The sequence below is a fragment of the Trichechus manatus genome, unplaced genomic scaffold, assembly GCF_000243295.1.
Source record: "Trichechus manatus latirostris isolate Lorelei unplaced genomic scaffold, TriManLat1.0 scaffold00035, whole genome shotgun sequence".
Lineage (NCBI taxonomy): Eukaryota > Metazoa > Chordata > Mammalia > Sirenia > Trichechidae > Trichechus > Trichechus manatus.
Window position 1 is genome coordinate 8706878 of NW_004443971.1, and position 22858 is coordinate 8729735.

General features: G+C 51.9%; 1 protein-coding gene across 3 annotated transcripts in view; it reads right to left on the bottom strand.

Annotated features, from left to right (window-relative positions):
• The window catches only part of RASSF5 (Ras association domain family member 5), a 104582-nt gene that overhangs the window by 16377 nt on the left and 65347 nt on the right, over positions 1-22858 (bottom strand). Inside the window, exon 1 of one of the 3 annotated variants that reach the window (XM_004375209.2) lies at positions 18598-19122. The exons of the other annotated variants lie outside the window; for them this stretch is intronic. Within the exon in view, the coding sequence (XP_004375266.1) occupies positions 18598-18717 (120 nt within the window). The 5' untranslated portion in view covers positions 18718-19122. Of the gene's footprint in view, positions 1-18597; positions 19123-22858 lie in introns of those variants that run through there. 3 annotated transcript variants of the gene reach the window in all.

Below are 22858 nucleotides of genomic sequence, written 5' to 3' on the forward strand. Positions count from 1 at the left end.
ACTAACACTCAGCCAGTCCCCAGTCAAGCAGGACAGTTGACCACCGTGGCCTCAGGGACCCCCTTCTCAGGCTGAGATGACTCCTTTCCCCTCCACTACAGGCTCTTCTATCCTTTTAAAACTGCACCCAGTACCCTATCCTGGGAGCTTTTCTCCCCACGGGGCCTGGCTGGGGCACAGCTGACCTGCGGCCTCTGAAGACCAGCCCACAACCGCCGCATCTCAGTCACAGGGACGGGAGCTTCCCAGGGCAGGGACTCTGCCTTGTTCCCTGATGCAGCCCCCAGAACAATGCCTGGCACACAGTAGGGACTCACCAAACATCTGCTTGATGAACTGAATAAAGCTCAAAGAAGCAGTAAAAGAATTAAAAAAAAAAAAAATCCCCAAACCCAAAACAAACATACCAAACCCAAAACCCGCTGCCATGAAGTTGATTCCGAAAGATTCCAGATTTTTACAAGGATCTTGTAAGAGGCTTGGATTCCTAGTTTATGGCACCTACTTCCTTCTGAGATAACAAGGAGACTTCAGTCCTTTGCCTGTTTGACAGCTGTGGTTAGCTGCCATGGAGTCAGCCCCTGACTCATAGTGACCCAAGTACAACAGAACGAAACACTGCCTGGTTCTGTGCCATCCCCGTGACCCACTGCAGATCGGACCGTTGTGATCCATAGAGCTTTCACTGGCTGATTTTCAGATGCAGATCATCAGGCCTTTCTTCCTAGTCCGTCTTGGTCTGGAAGCTCTGCTGAAACCTGTTCAGCATCATAGCAACACGTAAGCCTCCACTGACAGACAAGTGGTGGCAGCCAATGAGGTGCACTGGTCGGGAATGGAACCCGGGTCTCTGGCAGGAAAGGTGAGAATTCTACCACTGAACCACCAATGCTCCCTATTTCTGAGGGTACAACCAAAACCCGTTGCCGTCGAGTCAATTCCTACTCACAGAGACCCTATAGGACACAGTAGAACTGCCCCACAGGGTTTCCAAGGAGCAGATGGTGGATTCAACTGCCAACCTTTGGTTAGCAGCCAAACGCTTATCCTTCCTCCATTTCTGTTGTCCCTTCCCCTGGGCCCTCATGAAGCCCTTTTTTTTCAGCTCAGAGGTCTAAAATGGAACCCAGGAAGAATTGGTTGACCCCCATTCTACTGAGCTGGCCACAGGCGTTTTCTCACACCCTAAAGAGTTTCTAGAAGGTCTTTCTTGAGGCTCATTTTCCTCAGTGGCTCTGCATCCAGGTCCTGGTCTCCTCACCCAGCCTCACCTAGGTCAGCTGCCTTTCAGTCTCCTCCATCCCTGAGTCAGGCCATTCAGCCTCCACAGTCTTCCTACTCAGCTGATAGAATTTGCTCCGCAACCCCTGGAACTGAAATGTCTTTTGGGATACTTCTGCAGTACCCCACTTCTATCTAGAATTATTGGACTTTCCAACAACATCGTCTCAAGCCCCAATTATTACAGCACTGGTTTTATCTTCTGGGTAGGAGTGTTAGTTGCGTACAAGCCTGTCTCCCCCATTAGACTATGAGCACCCCAAAGTCAGGGATCAGACCTTTTTCATCTCTGTATGCCCAGAGCACCCTGAATCAGAGTACTGTGGAGTGAAGTAGGAAATGAATGCTGGATTGGTCCCAATATCCCACCCCAGACACCAGTCTCTCCTCAGACTCCTTCAGAGCCAATTTAAAGAGAACTCCAAGGGTAGGGGATGCAGGAGGCCAGGTAACCAGCTGGTTTTATCTGGTTCCCTTAAAGCTGGGCGCTTACCTTACTTTCTACCTTCCAGACAAGTGAACAATCAACCTCCCCTTCTAAGCAAGTTGGCCAACCTCATCCCAAGACCTCCAGGAGTAGGCTCTTTTCCTAGGGCCTGGCCACCCTCCTGCTATGTGCACTGAGAAACGGCTGAATACTAGGGGGAACCTGGGTAGCCCGGCCCTGCTCAGAGGAGCTGCTGCAGCCAGGTGAATGTCTTCTCTGAGCCTCCCAAGGACTCCCCAGAGGGCAGGTAAGGGGCACAGAAGCCTGGGTGCAGACTCCTGGAAGGGGCCTCAGGATGAACTGGTCCAACTTCTAGACAAACCCGAGTTACTAAATGACAGCAGGCCTTCCAAACCCTCTTCTGATTTCTCCGTCCACCCTGCTGTGCCTCCACTTAGCCAGCCATGGTCAAGGAGCCACATCTGGCTGTCCACCCTCATACGCCCCTAGGGGGAAGGACGTGGAAGCAAGAGGAAGATTTTCGGAAGCACTGCACCCCGCCTTCCCTTTCTGCTGCAGATCGGCACATGTGGGGGATTTCTGGTGCCTCGGCTGACGATGTGGCCCAAAGCCCTCTTGTTACTGGAGGCAGCCCCCAGGCACTCCAAGTCCACCAGCCAGTCACCAGCTCTTGTTGGGAGATTTCATGGGCCTGAGGCCCTCCTGGGCCAGCTCAGCATCCCTTTTCCACTCCAGTGACTCAGGAGGCTGAAGAGAGCAGAAGGGAGTGTGACAAGTGATGGACCTGCAGGGAGGATGAAGTCAAGCAGGAGACTGTCCCCCAGACTCTTCTCTGTGCCCGGGGCCCAGGCCTGCTGTACATCTCCTGACAGCTGGGCGCTTTGGCTAATTGCATCTTGCTCGCTGGCTGGAGGATCATCTACACTGGAGAGGCTTATCTCTGTGACCCTCGTCCCTCTGCCATGGCAGCACCTCGAAAGGCTGTGTCTTCTTATAGAAGAACTGACTGCAGCTGGGGGCCTGCTGGCAACGTGACCAGGGGCCCAACCACCCACTTCCAAGCCACACAGACAAATGCCCTAGAGCCCAGCAGCATCTGGTCTCTGCTCAGGATCTCCCAGGATAGTTTTTAAGTCACTGGGAGCTGGGGGCGGGGAGAGTTTAGGCAGGTGAATAAGACAAAGTACTCCGGTAGCATTTCTCTGAGCTCCTTCTTCAGTTGTTGCTTCCTCATATAAGGCTAGAATTAACAGAATGAGAGAATCCTAAAAGCTGGGAAATCCTCTTCCCTTATGTTGGAGACCCATGTGCTGGGCATCTGTGTGCCCTAGAGGGGCTGCCTGGAACCTTCCATCAGTCAGCGCGTTTACTGAGCGCCTACTAGGCACCAGGCTTGAGTTAGACGCTAGAGAAGGGGCTGAACAAGACAGACACTGTCCTCATGGGGCTTCCAGTCTCGCAGGGAGACAGGAACAAGTGATCAGCTACAGCTAGGTAGGAGAGCAGGGTTGCTGGAGCAGGGGCTCTACAATGGAATTTAACCCTCTGCTCTGGGTCCCACCCTGTTTAGCTTACAGGCTCTTTTTTCACGTGGTCTGGGGACTCTCTGGGTGGTGCAATCAGCTAAGCGCTCAACTACTAGTCAAAAGACTGGCAGTTCAAACTCTCCCAGAGGCACTTTAGAAGAAAGGCCTGGCAATCTGCTTCTGAAAAGTTCAGAGCCTTGAAAACCCTGTGGAGCACAGTTCTATTCTGCACGTTTGGGGTTGTCATGCATTGGAATCAACTTGATGGCAACTGATGTGGTGTTCTGGTTTTTTAGGGATGCTGGAGGATGAGGGCTCTCACCCACAAGCACTCACCAGCAAAGCCTAGTCAGGGGGTACCTGTCACCGGCATAAACCTGACAGGGATTAGTGGGTAAGGGCTGCCTGCCTCTGCTCTCCCTTGTTGGGCACTGACCTCGGTTAGGGCTCACCTGCTTACAGATACGGAAACAGAGCCTGGGGCCGGAGGGAAGGCTCCTGGGGTGGGGTTGGGGGCTGTGCTCTCCTCCTCGGCATTCCACAGTTCCCCTCCCACAAAGGCTGTGAGCACCCTGAGGGCACCCCTTTCTGGCAGGGGCCTCAGGTGGACAGGCGCATCCCTTTCAGGGTCCTCTGAGAAAAGTGCTGGCTGACCCCAGGAGCCTTCCTCTCCAGCCCCAGGCTCTGTGTTTCCAGACCTATAAGCAGGTGAGCCCTGAACAGGTAAGCCCTGAACCGAGGCTGATGCCCAAAGAAGGCGAGCAGAGGCAGGCAGGCAGCCATTCTGGTTCCCCAGTGCTGTGGCTCACAGAGAGTTCTGAAGCAGAGGAACCCTCTGTTCCAAGCTTTCTCATGCAGGGAAGTCCACTGTGTGAGAGCCAGGACCCCTGACACTCTGCCCATGGGCACTGGGGGTGCTGCTCCCGGTGTTTCCAGGTGGTGTCCGTTCGGCTGTTTGGTGTCTATGAGGTCTGGTTGTTAATGACACTCTGCCTCTGGGCTGGAAGGCTGTAGGGGGTGCTAACCAGAGTGAGCCTCACCCCTGTACAGTGGGGCAGTGCGGGGGCAGGGGGAGGTGGGACACAACTCAGACCACAGCCAGAGGCTGACAGAGTACAGGAGGCCGAGAGCTCTGGAGAGCACAGAGCACCCCAGAACTGAGGCCTGAGCCAATTAGCCACCTCCACCTCCACCTCCAACACCCCCTGCCCCGCAAGAGCCATAGAGTCACACATCCCAATCTCCCGGCCTTGAGAGGCGCTGGCATCAGGAGTCCCCAGGGCTGCACAGGACATGGGTGGGCGCCGTGACTGCAGAAACGCCCTCCCCCAGCATGCCCGGGCAGCCGGCCGCTCAGGTGGGAGCTCCCTGTGGGCCAGGGCATTCAGCTCTGCAAAGGAGTCAGCCAGCGGGTTCAGAGGGGGTGAGCGGCACATGGGGGCCAACCCAGCTCCCAGCTTACTGGACTGCCCACTCCTGCCAGGAGGGGAGGGAGGCTCAGGGCCGTGCCAGCAGCTGCCTGCGCTGCCCTACTCCAGGATTGTGCGTCTTTCTTGGTGCGCCTCTGTCTGGAAGCCCCAGCTTTGCCTTCAGCTTTGGCGCTGGGATGGTGCTAGATCTTGCTGCTCTTCACCTGCTCACATGTGTCCTCTTTCTGCACTGTGCCACCTGTCCTGCTAACCCCCTCCCCAGGCTGGCTCATCTGGCCCCCAGGTGCTTGGGGCTTGACTCGTGATGCTGAAACCTGTCCTAGTTGGTTATTATATAGCTTTCAGTCTTTTCACAGGTGTGTGTCCTCCTATTCCAACCACGTCTAAAGTCTCAGGGGCAGGACATCTGGTTTCTTCTATCCCCTGAACTGCCTGACAAAGTGCACTGTTCTCAGTGGCTCTGAGGTGAACGCCGCTGACGTGGGCTTGCATTGGTGAGCACCTTCCAGCCTCACAGCTGGGACTCCAACTCCTCAGAAAATTCTGGAAAGAGCTACAGGAGAGGCAGTACACTGAGTGATCAGGAGTGCAGGCTCTGGCATCAGAGTGAAAAACCAAACCAGTTGCCATGCGGACTCATGGCGACCCCACGTACTCAGAGTAGAACTGCTCCATAGGGTTCTCATGGCTGTAGTCTTCATGCAAGCAGATCGCCAGGCCTTTCTTCCGAGGCACCTGTGGGTGGGTTTGAACCACCAACCTTTCAGTTAGTAGCCCAGCGATTAACCGCCATCACCGCTCCTTGGCATTAGACTACTTGGGTCCAAATTCTGGAACTGCCACTTACTACTGTGTGACTCTGGCACATTACTTGACTCCATCTGTGCTTCAGTCTCTTCATTGCTAATGGGAACAATAATAGTACCTACTTCATCTATTGTTGTGAGGATTAAATGAGTCTATACATGGAAAGCACCTGAACAGTACCTGATGAAGCAAGGCCAATAAAAAACCAAAAAACCAAACCCATTACCATTGAGTGGATTCTGACTCATAGCAATGAACTATTATTATTACACTTCTAACCATTTCCCAGCAGACCCCCAACTCCTGCCCTTTCTCTGCTCTGTGAAGAGAGTCTTACACGTCCACCCACCTCAATCACGAACCTCACCCCCACCTCAAAACCCAACACTACCCAGCCACATTTCCCAAAACTCTAGGGTTGGGCCTTTTTTACCCCACACCCTGGAGTTCTCCACAGGATCTCACAGTCAAACACTGGCCCTCTGAGCCCTCACTCTCCGCTGGAGGGACAGGCCTGCCTACCTTCACGAAGGAGGAAGTGAGGTCTAGAGAGGTGAGCGTCCTCCCTGAGGTGGCACAGGGCGAAGGCTCAGGGCTGTGAGTCCCCAGGCCCAGCCTCACGCTCACTTGAGGTCCTCAGACCCCTGAGCAGCCGGACCCCTGCCCACTCCCCCCAGGCACCCACTGAGCATGCTCAAATCCACTGAGATTGCCAAACTGGGGTTTTTCACTTGTTCAAAGTTAAATTGGGGAAATGCCCGTCAACAGATGAATGGATAAACAAGATGTGGTCCATACACACAATGGAATGTTACTCAGCCACAAAGAGAAACGAAGTCCCGATGCACGCCACAGCATGCGTGAACCTTGAGAACATTATGCTGAGTGAAATGGCAGTCACAAAAGGACAGAGACTGTGTGATCTCACTGATATGAAATCAGCAGATATACAGAAACCAAAGCTTATTACTGATTCCCAGGGGTGGCAGGAAGGGGAGGGGGCGTTTTCACTTGAGGGCACTGAGTGTATGTTACTGGGGGTAGAATCGCCAGGAAAATGACACGGATAAGGGCTGTGCAGCATGAAGGCTGGAATCAATCAATGTCACTGAATTGTATGGAGAAGCTGTTAAGTTGGCAGATGTTCGCTGTGTATTTACAATAAAGAAAAATTAAACTGGGAAAGTAAAACATGAAAAGGTATATCACTCCTTCCTCCCCATGACTAAAAGGTGGACAGGAGAAATGCATCACACTGGGCTCCCTGCCTCCTCACGTGGGCCCTCTGCCCCAACCCCCCTGAAGGCCCACGTGAGTAACGACCACACAAACCCCTGCCCTCAGGTACCAGGCCCCGTTGCTTAGTGACCCAGCCCAGCCTGCCCTTGTCCTCCAGGGCAGACAGCTGAGCAGTCACAGGTGGGCAGAGGGCCACTCTGTGTTTGGAAAGTGGTCCTTGCATTTTCTGCTCACTCCATGGGATTTTTCTTTCCAGGGTTACCAACAACATCCATTTCTTCTACAGCCAGGCCCTCTAGAATAGCCCTGGGATCAGCTTTCACATACCCAGCACTACAGCACCAGCTCCCGTGTTCTCTGGGGGAATCTCTGATGGAGAAAGATGCTCCAAGCCCACTCCCCTTTGTCAAGCAGGTATTAAGCACATGCTAGGCTCTAGGGAAACAATGATGAAAGATGTGGTCCCTGACCAAAAATCACAGCCCATCAAGATGAGGGTTAGGAGAGAAATGTATACCCAGTGTTTGGGGGAATCCAAGCTGCAACTGGAACATTCTCTAAACACCCAGGATCTACCAGCTCCTGCGTCTTCCTCACAAACCCCCACTGTTCTAGCCATATGTGAATGTGGAGGCAGTACACGCCCTACTGCTCTGCCATCACGTTCCTTACCAACGGGGGAGACATGTTGTTATGGGTGGAATTGTGTCCCCAGAAAGACATGTAACCCCTGGTACCTGTCAATGTGACCTTGTTTGGAAAGAGGGTCTTTGAAGATGTTATCACTTAGTTAACATGACGTCATACTGGAGTAGGGTGGGCCCAGATCCAGTATGACTGGTGTCCTTATAAAAAGAGGAGAAGAGACACACAGACAGACAGGGAAGACAGACACTTGAAGATGGAGGCATAAACTGGACTGACGCATCTACAAGCCAACGAATGCCAAAGACCACCAAAAATCACCAGGAACTAAGAAGAGGCAAGGAAAGATCTTCCCCAGAGTCTACAGAAAGAGATGGCCCTACTGACACCCCAAGTCTGAACTTCTCTGGGACAATAACTTTCTGTAGTTTTAGACCCCTCAGTTTGTGGTACTTTGATATGGCAGCCCCAGAAAGATACTTGTTGCTGTTAGTTGCCATTGAGGCATTCCGACTCATGGCGACCCCATGTGTGCAGAGTAGAACTGCTCCAGAGGGTTTTCAAGGCTGCGACCTTTCAGAAGCAGGTCGCCAGGGCTTTCTTCCGAGGTGCCTCTGGATGGGTTCGAACTGCCAGCCTTTTGGCTGACAGTCGAGTGCTTAACTGTTTATGCCACCCAGAGACTCTAGGAAACTAATACACCCATCTAACCTCAGTTTGCGGCTCAAGAAGATCCACATCATGTTTGCAAGGCGAGCAGCCCCAGCTCCGAGGAGCCTGTCACCATGTCACGATGTGGGGAACTATGCGGCATTCTTCACTCTAGGGACAGAGCCAGGAGATGAGCATCGTAACGAGAGGCTCGTGAATGGGAAGCTGATGAAATGATGATAGTAGAATATGATGATCCAGATTTCCTGAGACTAGAACAGGAAAAAATGGCCTGAATTTCAGCATCAGGAAATTGGCTGAACGAGAAAATCAACTTCCCATGGCAGGTCACCAGAGTTGGAGGTAGGCGGTTTGAGCTTAGCTGAAGCTGTTCAAAACTGGACGCTGCCCCAAGAAGCCATGTGTGTAGTGGTAAGGGCATGGGCTTTGGAGGTGGACAACACGGAGTGGGGCCTCGCCCTTGGCTAACCCCCTTTCCCATGCCACCTCATCAAATGTGCCAACCTTTGGGCTTCACGTTGCTGTTAGTCGCCCTCAAGTTGATTCTGACTTGTGGCGACCCCATGTGCTACAGAGTTGAACTGCTCCATTGGGTTTTCTTGGTTGTAATCTTAAAAGAAGCAGATTGCCAGGCTTTTCTTCCGCAGTGCCTCTGGGTGGGTTCATAGCAATAGAAATTCTGCCAGTGCAGTCTGTCAGGCATAAGCTCTCCGCTGCCTCCCTCCCCACCTTTTTAGCCTGAGTTTTAGCCCCACCCCTAGCAAGGATCCAACCAGTGTGAATCACACTGCATAGCACCCTGGACAAGGAAGGACTGATAAATGGGTCGGCAGAGGCTAGAGGTAATAGACAACTTCCCTGCCACGCATGCCATGTAACAGGGGAGTGGCTGTAATGACCCCTCAAAGCCTCATCTGGATATAGGAGTCTCTGCTTTTCAGAGGTTCAGCTAATCCCTCCACCCCTCAGGGTGGCTACTGTGGCTCTGTCCCTGGCAGTTGGCTGCCTGCCTGTCCCCCGACCCCAGGCTGTTCATGCACAGACCCTTTGATCCTGACAGCCAGCCCTCCATCCTCCCTGTCTCAGGAGCTGCCATCACGTCCTAATAAAAGCCCCGTGGCTGCAAGGCAGATGTGGAGGGTCTTCCACCTGGATGTCCCTCTGCCCAGGAGTCTCCCGTCATGGATGGGGAAGGAAGAGGCAATTAGGGCCTGTTATGCAACTTGAGGGAGGCCACAGGGCCTCTAAGGGGGGAGACCACGTCTTACTCATCTCTGTACCCCCTAGCCCTGGGGCTCAGTGCTGTAAGACAGTTAAAAACACAGTGTTGTGACTGAGGCCAGATAAGGCACACTAAGAAGCATGAACCATCAAGTCTAGGCTTCGCTCTGGAAGCAAAGGCAGCCTCTGCAGGCTGGGGATGGTGACGTGATATGCCCTGGCAGTTGTATGCAGGCTGCCCAGGAGGGGAAGGAACTGGATGGAACCTGCTGGGTGACCTCCTGGAGCATCTGGGTGAGGTGACAGGCACCCGGCACAGGGAGGCAGGGTGGGGACAGGAAGGAGTGCTGACTCGGGCAGCACTGTGGAGGGGGAGCCTGGTGCCACTGGGTGACAGGGTGAAAGGTGGGGACGAGGAGACGGGGCACAGGCAGAGAGACATCAGCTACCAGTGCAGGAAATGAGTTTGGTTCTAGACAGATTAAATTTTACGTATCAGGGGGCACTCAAGTAGAGACTTAATAGGGTGTTGAAAATTATGTTCTAAAGCCAGAAAGAAAGGTGGGATGAGGGCCATAGGCCAGGGGGTGATAAGCCAAAGCAGGGGGACTGAGACGAGAGGCTGGGCCAGGACAGCACCGTGGACAGAAGCCGTGGGTTCAGGGATTCAACCTGAAGATGTCTGCCACTACAGCTCTCCTCTGGCTCTGAAATTAAGTGCTCTTGCTTCTTGGCAAATTTTGTCCTCGTCTACTGTCGCCAGGAAGGAGCCCTGGTGGTGCAATGGTTAAGCACTCGGCTGCTAACTGAAAGGTTGAAGGTTCGAACCCATTAGTGGCTCCGCAGGAGAAAGACGTGCCACAAGTGGTGGCTTTAACAAACGAATTTATTTTCTCACAGTTTCAGAGGCTAGAAGTCTGAATTCAGGGTGCCAGTTCTAGGGGAAGGCTTTCTCTCTCTGTCGGCTCTTCAGGAAGGTTCATGTCTCTTTTGAGCTTCTGCTCCTGGGCGACCTTCATGTGGCTTGGTGTCTCTCTTCCCCCATCTCTGCTCACCGGCTTGCTTGTTTAATCTCTTTCATATCTCAAAAGATGTTGACTTCAGACACACCCTACACTAATCCTGTCTCATTACTATAACAAGACAACCCATTCCCAAATGGGATTATGACTACAGGCACAGAGGTTAGGATTTACAACACATTTTTTGGGGACACAATTCAATTCATAACAGCTGGGATTCAGGGCTTGATGCAGGCATATAATCTTTCTTCTTTACTCCCTAAACTGCTTGGGTGGATGGATGTTTTATGTGCCCCAAACTGTAGCTGGAATTGCTTTATAAGGAAAAACCGAAGCTGAGTCAGACATAAACACTTGAAACTTGTGAAGATGGAGAGGTGGGCAGGGGAGGAGGAATCTGGAGCACAGAGGGGAGGGATGGGCTGGACCAAGCATCGTGTGTGAATGAGGATATCCCAGGTGGTCCTGGAGGAGGGGACTTCTGGGAGGGCAGACTGGCCACCCTGGGGAAGTCCTTACAATTTACAGAACTTGGAAGCCAATATCTAAAGTCCCTACCTGGCCTACAAGAACCTGGTCAGAAGGGCCTCCATGCAAAGAGGTGAGGGACTCTTGGTTGAGGAAGAAAATAAGCACAGGCTGGCATCACAGATGCCACAGCTGGAAAGGACCAGATGAAGTACTGGGTACTGGAGAGGTAAGTGATATGGCCACAGCCCAGCAGTCAATGGCTTGAGCTGGGACCAGAAGCAAGGACTTGACTTAGAGCTCTGAGCTTCTTCCATGACATCACGCCCAGTCACGGGCTCAGAGGGCTGTCACCCAGCAGCCTAGAAGCAGGAGTTCAGCACATTGTGGTGTGAGCAGCAGAGTTAATGGGGAAAGTGCTGAGCGGGACCCAGGGGACCTGAGTCCTCGGTTCTATTACTACTTAGCTGTGTGACTGGGGACAAACCCTTTTACCTCTCTGGGCTTGAATTCTCAGCCTAGGAACCTCTCAGGAATCTGATAAATGCTCATCTTGCATTCCACTTGGAATGATCAGTCAATTACAAACGCCTACTAAGTAGGTGGCTCCTAGGCTTTAGTGTGTATTAGAATCACCTGGGGGGAGTGTTGGAGTCCCTGGGAGGTGCAGACTTAAACCCATGGCTGCTAAATGAAAGGCTGGAGGTTCAAGTTCACTCGGGTGCTTTGGAAGAAAGGCCTGGTAATCAACTTCTAAAAGATCACAGCCATTGAAAACCCTATGGAACACGGTTCTGACACAAATGGGGTCATCACGAATCACAGTCAAATCAACAACAACTGGTTTACTGGCGGTGGTGTGTTAAAACGGCAGATTCCAAGGCCCCACCTCCAAGGATTCAGGAGCCAGTAAGTCTGGGGTGGGGACCCTGAGTCTCCATTTTCTAAAGTCTCCCTACACGATTCTGATGCAGGTGTCAGGAGCCACCCTTTGAGGAACACTGAAGGTTTCAGCTGCTACAGAGCTACCAGGGACATGCTGGGTAAGGAAAAGCATCCCTCCTCAAGGAGTTCACAGTGTAAATCAGGAGACTGGACCCCATTCCAGAAGCGGCACCCCCTAAGTGACAGATGGAGAGACACAGAGGTCAAACGAGACAGAGGTTATGCCCTTCACCAACAAGGTGTTAAGCTGAGCTTCCAGAGGAGGTGGCTGCAGAGAAGCTGGTACGTAGGGATGTGGGGGCAGTACCACTACCAGTTCCTGTGGAGTCGATTCCGACTCATGGCAATCCCCTGTGTGTCAGAGTAGAACTGTGCTCCATAGGGTTTTCAGTGGCTGGTTTTTCAGAAATAGATCGCCAGGCCTTTCTTCCAAGGCACCTCTGGGTGGATCTGAACCACCAACTTTTTGGTTAGTAGACGAGCGTGCAGAGATGCAGGGCAGAGACAGTTAAATGTTCACCACAACCTGCTTCCTTTTCCACCTGGGCTCACAGCTGTACTTAATTTCCCAATCTCCCTGTGGTTAGGTGTGGCCACGTAACTGATGTCTGGCCAATGGCATGTGGGTGTGAAAAACACACACCATTTCCGGGCCTGGCTCATAAAAACCTCCCACGTGTTATCCTGAACCCCTGTCTGTCAATTTAACCTTATTTAAGGGAGAAGTAATTTTCTACGATGGTAAACAATGGAAAATTGGAGGTCATCTGGTACAATAGTTAGTCCATCCTGATCAACACAGGGTGCAAGAGGGAGGACCCAGACACCTGAAGTCGGTGCTGCTTTTGTAACCCAGTGCTCGGTGCTGCACTGGACAGAACGTAATGAGTTCTGACCCTGTAGTGCTTATGATCTCAGCAGAGAAACAGCCACAACAGGCAACAGGCTGTGACAGCCTCGGAAGTGGAGAGCAGGCGACACCCCTAAGGGGAAGGAGGCCGCCTGGCTGCTGCATGAAGGTTTTCTGAGGTTAGTCTTGGGTTGCGCAGGCCTCTGAGATGGCACATTTAATAAAAACTAAAAAAAAAAAAAAAAAAAGTTAAACGGTCCAGTAGTTCTGAAGGATTCTTATTTTTCTATTGCTCAATTTTGGAGCTAATTTATTTTTAGTATTCCATTCTTTTCTCTCATGCCAAGAGGTCAGGGCAGGTGCGCCTGCTGCTGGCAGAGAGCCCGGGATTTCCCTGACTGGCCCCAGGGCGGTCAGGGTTGGCTGGTGGGCCTGGCAGCGCTGCAGAGGCCCTCCCCACAGAGGGGCCGGCTGGCTGGGCAGACGGGGTGGACAAGCGGAGGACTGGAACTGAGTGTCCCCTGACTTCTAAGGCCCCTTCCTCCTTGCATCTGCCTGAGTTTTCCAGGAAGCGGTGGTGTCGGTGTAGACCAGGGAAGGTGTGTGTGTGTTTGGGCAGGGGGATAAGAGAGTGTTCCACACGTATTTACATGTAATATTTAACCACAGATACAGTCAACCTTCTGTTCTCCATAAAGAAAACATACATGGGGGAAGCTCTCTAGCAGGAGGCATTTTAGGATAGACATCAAGAAGAACTTTTAAATGTTTGAAGTGGTAAGATTCTGGAACTGATGACGGGGACTCCTGCTAAAGTTTTAAACGTAGGGCCAATGTCCCCTCGGCTTGTGTGCCTTATGGAGATGAGGGGTGGTAATGTCCTTGCAAGACCTTCACCAGCCTGAAGCTGTGTGTCCCCAGCCGGTAGGGGAGAAAACAGACCCGGGGAGGCCAAGGCCCACTGTTGGTCCTGCGGCACACACTGAGGGAGGGAGGCCAGGAGAGCACTTGGCAGAAGCCCAAGACAGGTGTTAGTCCTGGCTCCATCCGACCAGATGTGCAGCCTGGTGAAGTCCTTCTGCATCTCTGGGCCTCAGTTTCTCCATCTGTAAGTGGGGCAGCTAGACCAGGTCCCTTCTGGCTCTGACATTCTGCAACAAGCAGACTTCACGAGTCCTCAGAGCGTCACCCCACTGCCCTGGGTAGGCTCCTGAGCCTGGGGTCCCCGAGCCTGTCTGACACGCAGAGGGAGCTCAGAGTGCCCATGTCCCTGCTCAGGTGCCGAAACCCTAAGCTGCCACCATCTGTAGACATCTAGGATCTGATGGGCTGGACTGGCCCCGTGACCACGGTCAGATCCCACACAGTAATAAGAAGCAGATGGGAGGGACAGCCACAGGACCTGACCTGACTTTACCATCATCGCTAGCCCTGCCTTCTACAGGACTAACGCAGAAACATCTCTGACTGGAAGGCAAGAGCTGTAGGTTCTAATCCCGGGCCCATCATCAACTCGCTGTGTGACTTAGACAAATCCCTCCACCCGTCTGGACTGGGCTAACTCTGTGTGCTTACTGAGAGGGCCCGGTCTGCACTGCCCAAGCGCATAGGTTGGTTCTCCCCGAAGCTAACAGGAGCCCCATTTTGACACACACGACCCAGGGAGATACAATCTAGTTTTACCCAGCCAAGGGGGAAAGTACTGGGAGAACTCCACCCCAGCCTCTGAAACTGTGTCTGTTGTGACTCAAAATGAGGTCTTCTGTCTCTCCTCAAATAAGCACATTGCTAGGGGCTCTGGGACTCTTCCTGCTTCATCTCGTGCTGTCTCCACGACCTGAGGGAAGAGCTTGACCTCTCCGACCTTCAGGCTCCTCCTCTCTGTGAAATGGGGAGACCCTTCCCCTGGTGGCACAAATGGTTTGTGCTCAGCTACTAACCTAAAGGTTGGCGGTTCGAACCCACCCAGCCACGCCATGGAAGAAAGGTCTGGAGATCTGCTTCCATAAAGGTTTCAGCCAAGAAAACCCTATGGTGCAGTTCTACTCTATAACACATGGGGTCGCCATAAGTCAGAATCAACTTGACGGCAGCTGTTCTTTCTTCCCCCTCACCTCTCCCACCTCCCACCTCCCACCTCCCACCGAAAGGGGTCCAAGAGTAGTCTCTGAAACTCCCTGGAGATAAGTGCCGGACTCCTGATAGTGGCCACGGGCACAGCAGCGAGGTTTCCGGCAGCTCTGTCCCAGCCAGGCACAGGCAGAACAGTAGACCTGGGCTGTTCTGACGAGGCTACTTATAGATGCTGCTCAGCCTTTCCCCAATGGGGGCCTCAGTCTCTCAGCAACCGGGAAACACATAAACTCCTTTCCTTGGAGACAGGAAAGAGAAATTCTCTCAGGAGCTCAGATGTGGTCTCTCTTTAGGTAGGAAAAACGTCTGGTTAGGGGTCAGAATGGGGTCGGGATGTGGCAGATCTCTTTGAAACCCTTTCCAGAAGTGACTCCAAGGTTGGAGGGCTGAAAAACATTATTAAACGGGGCGAAACCCTCGGAAGAATGAAAGACCCTGGAACATTCAAATGGAGGTTCTCCAGCTCCTAAGTCAGTCACAACGTCTCTTCACGGCCTGCTCCTTCTTCAGCCAGCTGGCCCACCCAGGAGGAGAGGCGGCTCTGCCCCTCTTTCCCTCTTCCCTTTCTCCCATGTCTGCTGCTATAGGAAAACTGTCCCTGAGATCAGTTCTGAATATTCCGTATTATTGTTGGGCATACCCATCAACCCTTCCTTCTCTAAAGCATTTATCCCTCGTTGCCCTGGTGGTGCAATGGTTAAACGCTGGGCTGCTAACTGAAGGGTTGGCGGTTCGAACCCACCCAGTGGCCCTGTGGGAGAAAAGATCTGGCAGATCTGCTTCTGTAAAGATTACAGCCTAGGAAACTCTACGTGGCAGTTCTACTCTATCACGTGGTGTCACTATGAGCAATGGTGTAACTAGGGCTGGCATCACCCAGTACAATGACTCATGATGTCACCCCACCACCACAGACCTCCTCCCATACCAGACCATACAGAACCAAAACCAAACCCTTTGCTGTCGAGTTGATTCCAACTCATAGCGACCCTTTAGGACAGCATAGAATCACCCCCATAGGGTTTCCAAGCAGCAACTGGTGGATTTGGACTGTTGACCTTTCGGTTAGCAGCCTGAGCTCTTAAGCACTTTGCCACCAGGGCTCCCAGACCATACAGAATCTTCAGTGATTTTTTTGTACTAATGTTACAAATTTTAATTCCCATATATCACTCCTTTTCCTTTAAGTACTACTTCATTCTCAAAAAAATTATTGATATAGTTTCACAAATACTAATTACCACAATATTGTAGCTAGCCAAAACCCCAGAAAATCTGACAAAATCAGCGACTATCAAGACACCAGCAGCAACGAGAACAACAGCATGTGCTTGTAGCGTGCAGACGAAACCGTGTGATTCAAAGCATCATTGTAACTGGGTAATAATGACAGCTCTGACAAGAGCGCATTAGAAGGTCAAAAAGTAAATTAGCATAGAGTTTTAGCCTTGTAGGCATATTGATACTTGTAAGCTGGGCTTCGAAAAATGTTTTTGTTGTTATAACTAACTACAGGGATTTTTTATGTACAGTTATTTTGGTGTCACCTTCCCTGACAGTGTCACCAGCTGCAGTCCACACCCCGCACCCTCCTAGTGACGCCACTATTGGTTGGAACTCAACAGCACTCAACAATGACAACAGGGCTCAACAAAGTAAGTTCCTCAGAAGGGATTTCTGCCCTCTGGGGGCTTATAAAAACCAAACCAAACCATACTCATTGCCATCAAGTTGGTTATAGGCTTGGGCAAAATGAGATGGGGAGATATGCAGAGGACTTACACCAAATGGAATGAAGACACAAAGTAAAGAAAGAGTTTCTGCTGGCACTGAACCAAAGGTGTATTTTCTGGGGTGATGCTAAGAAGGGGAGTTTGGGGGAGGAGTGAAGACAGAAAGCTGTTGGGGGGTGGTGGCAAGAAGTAAGTTACTCCCCCTCCCCCAGTGCATTTTCTGGTAGGGTATTTCTACTCCTTCCAAAAAATACAGAAATAGCTACTATTTCAATTGCCAAGTCAAAGAAACGCCAGCTTTGCGGTACCCCTTCCTCCACCCCCTTATGCAAAGCGCCCATCTTCTGACACCAAGTGCTCCCAGCCTGCCTGGCAGTAAGAAGCAAGCACAGTAGTTAAATTCTGTTTAAGAAAGAGGAACCATTTCCTTCCCAGGCTGCAACAAAACCCTCTAGGGCAGTGGTTCTCAGCCTTGGCTGTGCATCCGAATTACCTGGTGAACTTCACAATAACCTGATGCCTAGGCTGCACCCGAGACAAATTAAATCAGACTCTTTGGAGGTGGGCCCCAGATATCAGTCTTTTCTGAAGTGCTCCAGATGATTCTAGTGTGCAGATGAGGTTGAGATTCACTGGTCTAAAGAGCCACCTGGAGTATGTGTGTGTTTGGGGCGGGGGGGGCGGGGGGCGGGGGTGGTCTGTACAATGAGAAGCCCAAGAGAGAGCTAGACCCTTCCTCTCTGTGGTCTCCCCCATTCTGCATGAGCTCTGCCTACTGCAGGGAAGGACTGCACCCCTGTCCCTGCCCCTCCAGAACAAGCCTCGCTCTGCAGCCTCATTGAGGGGGTGTCCCAGAAAACAGGTGTTGGCTCCAGAGGCCTATGTTAGTCAATTCCTTAAAACACGAAAATCAAAACCTCTCCTTTGGTTCTTGGGCACCCTTTCTCAACAGAAGGTCCAGCACATTTGCCTGCTGTCAGGCCAGCACATGTAGGGCCTACAGGTAGGATGAATTCTTAACAAAGGAGGCCCCAGAGTCAGGCTGGAGAAGTTTTGGGTTCATTCTAGTTGGGGTAAGACTGTTAAATTAGTGATGAGCCTGCTGCCCACCCGTGAAATTGAACAGCTCACTTCTGCCTACAAATACTCCTTTTTAGATAACCTCTCCAAGGACCTGGCTTGGAGCCCTCTCATCTGAATAACAAACACAGCTCTGCCCCCACCCTCATCAAGATATGTGAAAGACATGTGGCTCTGCAGCCAAGAGGAGGGTGCGGCCAGGGCACCCAGGCTCACAGCGTGTCTAGAGGCCAACACCTCTAAGGAAACACACAGAACCCACAGGGAAGACACAGCAACCCTCAAATGCATGTCCTCCACTTTAGGTTACCCAAAACCAACCCCAAAACAAAAACCAACTCCATTGCTATGAGCTGATTCCGACTCACAGAGACTCTATAGAACAGAGCAGAACTGCCCCACAGGATTTCCAAGGAGCGGCTGGTGCATTTGAACTGCCAACCTTATGGTTAGAAGCTATAGTTCTTAACCACTCCGCCACCAGGGCTCCAAACCAACCCAGGAAGTTAAAATGGTAGCTAAGCAGGAAGATGACAACAGCCTAGGAGAGAAGTTTTAGGTTGCTTCTAAAAACACACCCCAGACTTCTGCAAAGTTGCCGGACTGTGTTTTAAATGGTTTCCGGCCACTCACACTGGACAGAAATATGGAAGTCCCAACCTATGAATGTTTATGCTGCTGAGGGGCTGGCTGCATCCACTTTGCATCTAGAACTCCTAACCTCAGATTTGGGGGCAAACAAGACAGAGCAGTTGCTAGCTCGACCTTCCAGGCACAGGTGAGCACGCAGGTGAGCACGCAGCCAATCCCAGCGCCAAGTGCTCTCCATAAATTCTAGAGAGCCATTCTGAAAAGGCCCAGGGGCAGGAAATGCTGAGAGGGGGACTGTTTGTGGGTCCCTGAAGGGCCCCAGATCCAATCCTTGGCCTGCTCAGTGCACCAAGTTCAAGAGTGTCCCAGGGCAACTGCCCAACCACTCTGAGCAGCCCACACGGCCTGGCCTGTTTGCCAGCAACGAGGTTTTCTTTCTAGACCACAGAGGTTAATCCCCACCTCCCACCCCCAAGAAAGCCTCTTGTATTCGATTATGAGGTTACCTTGCAAGGGTGTTTGCTCTGCACATTCCTGAAAAAGGTGGTCTTGGCAGTGAAGAAGCAATCTTCCAGCTCCTCCTCCAGGCTGCAGTACCCACTGCTCATGCTGCTGTCCACCGTCATCTAGCCCGGAGCCCCCGGCCCGAGGGAGGCAGAGAGCATCTGAGGGGGCTGGGCTCGGGATGCCGCGGGGGAGCTGGGGACCCTGAGCCGGGGACGCGTCCCCAGGCTCTGCCGCAGCGCGAGCTCCGACCCCGCTGGGCCTCTGCCCGGAGCTAGCTGGTCACCGGGCCAGGCAAAGGCAGCGTGGGCCTCCTCCGAGTCTCTTGTCGGGCAGCGGAGGAACCTGTCCCCTTCCCCGCCTGCCGCTTACTGCTGCAGAGCCCGGGCGTCGGACCTGGGCGCCCAGCTCGCGCGCCTCTCTCTCAACTCACCGGCATCTGCGGTTTCATTTGCGCGCGGGCTCGCTCCCTCCCTCCGCCAGGCGCCATCGAGACACCTCCCCCGCCTCCCTGCGCCTCTCGCTGCTCGCAGCGGAGTTCTGAAGCCACTTCCTCTCGCAAGGTTCCTCAAAGCCGTGCTCGGGGTGTCACGACGCCCCTCCCCCTCCTCGCGCCCCCGGCCTGCGCCGCTCCAGCGGGGTGGGTGCTACAGGACCCCGGCGGCCAGTGAAGCGAGGGCACCACAGGTCAGATTAGGTATGGAAGAGGATGGGCCTGCGGGGAAATCCCCTCCGTTCTTTCTACATCTTACTCCATCCTTCTGGTAACAACCCATTCTCATCACCTGTGGCTCAGGATCACGGAGGACAATGTGCTGTAAGGTGGTGCTCCCTCTGTCCCTCCTCCCTTCTCCACCCCTGCTCTCCCATTCGCTGGGTGACGGAGCCTGGTCAAGCAGAGTAGTTAGAGAAGGAACTGGAGAAGAAGAAAATCAATACTTGGCCAGCCTGGGAAATGCCAACAGAAACTGCAGGGTCCCCACCAGATATACAAATCATATGCAAAGTTACGGCAACCTGGGGAGCAGCCTGCCCTCCCACCCACAGAACTTGGCCCTCAGGAAGACTCAGGATACTAAGAGGGCCTGCAGGCACCACCCAGGTTTATTTGTGCTTTTTCCTGACAGTCTGGCCAAGAAGGGCCTTTGCCAGATCTTGTCATTCCTAACCTCAAAAACGGCTCATTTACATTTCCCATCCTACTGGATGAAGGAACACCTTCTTTGTCTAGGGCTGAATTCTTCAAAGCAATTAGGGCAAAACCCCCACAACCTCTCAGACCATGTTTGCCAATAAAAGTAGCCACAGCTACCATGCAGCCCTGGTAGCGCAGTGGTTAAGAGCTACAGCCACTAACCAGAAAGGTCGGCAGTTCAAATCCACCAGCTGCTCTTTGGAAACCCTAAGGGGCAGCTCAACTCTGTCCTACAGGCTAGCTATGAGTCAGAATCGACTCGATGGCAGTGGCTACCATGGTCCCTGGGTGACACAAATAGTTTGTGCTCGACTATTAACCTAAAGGTTGATGGTTCAAACCCACCTAATGGTACTGCAGAAGAAAAGTCCTGTCGATCTGCTTCCACTAAGATTACAGCCTAGAAAACTCTAGGAGGTAGTTCTGCTCTGTCATGTGGGGTCACTATGAGTCAGAATCCACTCAACTGCAACCAACAACAACAATACTACCATTGCTTGAACAGCTACTATATGTGCCAGGTGATTCACCTGCAGTTTGTCATTTAATTTTCTCAATAGCCTTGAGATGGAGATTATTATTCCCATTTTATGGATGAGGAAACTGAGGCTTAGAGTCACACAAGTAGGATATGAGATTGCTAGGACTCAAACCCAGCTCTGTTTGACTCCAGGGCCTATGTTCTTAGACACTGAGATGTTCAGGCACTCAGTGGAGATGAAATGGTAGGCACTCTGCCATCTTTAGAGACCATGGTGCCTGGAGTCCAAGGGAAAGGAAGCAAAGCCTTCAGAGCCTTGTGTGGCTAGAAGCACCATGCTCATGGAGTCTGATGGCCTGTAGGCCCCGGGACCCCTGAGGAGTGGCTGAGGGGTTACGAGGACTCTCTCCAAGTCCATGTGGCTTTTCCTGCAGTTCTGGAACAATCTCTTCCCAGGGAAGTGCAAGCTGGCTGTAGGGCTAGATTCAGCCCCCAGACACCAAGCTGCCAACTCCATTTTAAGATCTGGTTACTTTTATGAGGAACCTTCTCCCTCCCACCTTAGCCAAATCTGTCAGTGCTGAGGAAGGTTTCAAATGCGCGGCCCAATTTGGCTCCTTCCTCCCACACAGTCTCCTTCCCAGAAGCCTGTAAGTGCCTGGCAGGCAGGAACCTGAGATAGCTGCGTGCCTTCCTCTCAGAAGAGCTGTCAATACCAGGGGCCTCCTCAAGCACGAGGTAATAGGTGGAGGTAACGGTGGGGGGCGGGGCTGGGGGGACCCACGCGGTGTATGTGTTAGGAGACATCCTGACACTAATGAGGTAGAAGGAAGGTTCTGGCTTTGTCTGAAACAATCTTTTCTTCAAATGGATATTTTAGAGGCTGTTTTTTTTTTTTGGGGGGGGGGGGAGTGTTTCCCCAGAGACAGGGGTTCAAGCAAAGGAAGCTGGGACTGGCCTCATTAAAATCTCCAAGTCCCTTGCCAGAATGATGAATACTGCAGAGAGGGGGCGCTGTGTGATCCTTGGGCCTCCATTAACAGCCTACCTCCTTTGTCCAGCCAGCAAAGAAACACTTTTCTTTATAAAAGGAATCTCCTTGCTTAGTGGGAAACCAATGCTAAGAACAAAACAGGCCCCAGGTTCTCTGTGGCCACACTGTATTCTTAAGAGTCATGCGGGGCCTCTGCAAAGCAGCTGCAATGCTGCATGTTCCAAATGTGCCGTCTGAAAATAGAGCTCATAACAACCTTTTCAAACACCAAGCCCAAGTATCCTAGCAGTCAGCAGGAGTGTCTCCTTGTGAGCAACACAGTAGATGCCAGACCTGATTAGAAAAAGTTCTAAGTGACACTGTGTTCTTTTAGGGTGCTGCTCCATGCCATTCCAAATATTATGAAAACTTGACAGCTGAATAGGGCTTTTCAAGGCCGCTTAATATCCATGACTTCGTTTAGGTTACTTATAACCTTGAGAGTAGGTATTATCCCCATTTTACAGACGAAGAAGCTGAGGGAGGTAACTTGTTCCATCACAGTTCATTACTCTCAAAGTCTCCTGGCTTCTAGTTAACGTCTCTTTCCCTAGCCCACTCCACCCACCAACAAATCTTAGGCCTCGTGCTCAGAAGGAAGCTGTGCCTAAGAAGTTAGTGAAGCAGAGACTGTGCTGGCAGTTCCCCTAGGACTAGAAGAAATATGCAAACATCACAAATAATACAAGTTGGCCAGCCTCCAGTAGGAACAATCCAAACTGAAGCCCCAGGGTCTCAACAAGAGGAAAATGGACTCCCTTCAGTGTCTAATGACCCTGTATGAACCTCTGCCCTGAGAATGATCAATAGTATTCATAACTCAGCCTGGCTAAGTGGGGAGGGGACATGCAAGGGCCTGAGAACAGCCTTTGAAGCCTTGAGAGGTGATCACACAAAGGATGGTGTATTAGTCTCCTAGAGCAGCGTCACAAAACACCACAAATTGGGTGGCTTGTAAGAACAGAAATTTATCACCTCACAGTTCCAAATTTGGAAATCCAAATCAGGGTATCGACCATGTTGACTGCTTCTAAAGGTTCTGAGACAGAAACAGCTCCATACCTCTCTCCTAGCTTCTGGCGGCTTCCAGTAATCCTCGGTGTTCCTTGATTGTGGATGCATCTTCACATGGCCATCTTTTCTCTGTCTCTGTGTCTCTTCTCTTTTATAAGGACATCACCCATATTGGATTAGATCCACCCTACTCCAGTATAACCCCACGTTAACCTGATAACATCTTCAAAGACCCTATTTCCAAACAGGATCACATTCACAGGTACAGGGGTTAGGACTCCAACATATCTTTCTGGGGAACATAATTCAATCCATAACAGATGGGAACTGGCTGCTCTTCCCCTGGGCCCAGGAGGAGAAGGCAAGACCTAAAGCTGCAGCATGTGGAGCTTTAAATCCATGTGCTGGGGTTGGGACAGCCCCACTGAAATGATGAATGGGCAACTTTCCTCTCTCAAAGTCAAATGATGAAAGGCATTATTTTCAGCTTTCCTCCTTTCTCAAACACGATCCCGATATCTGGCCAGATCCCCTTCTCAG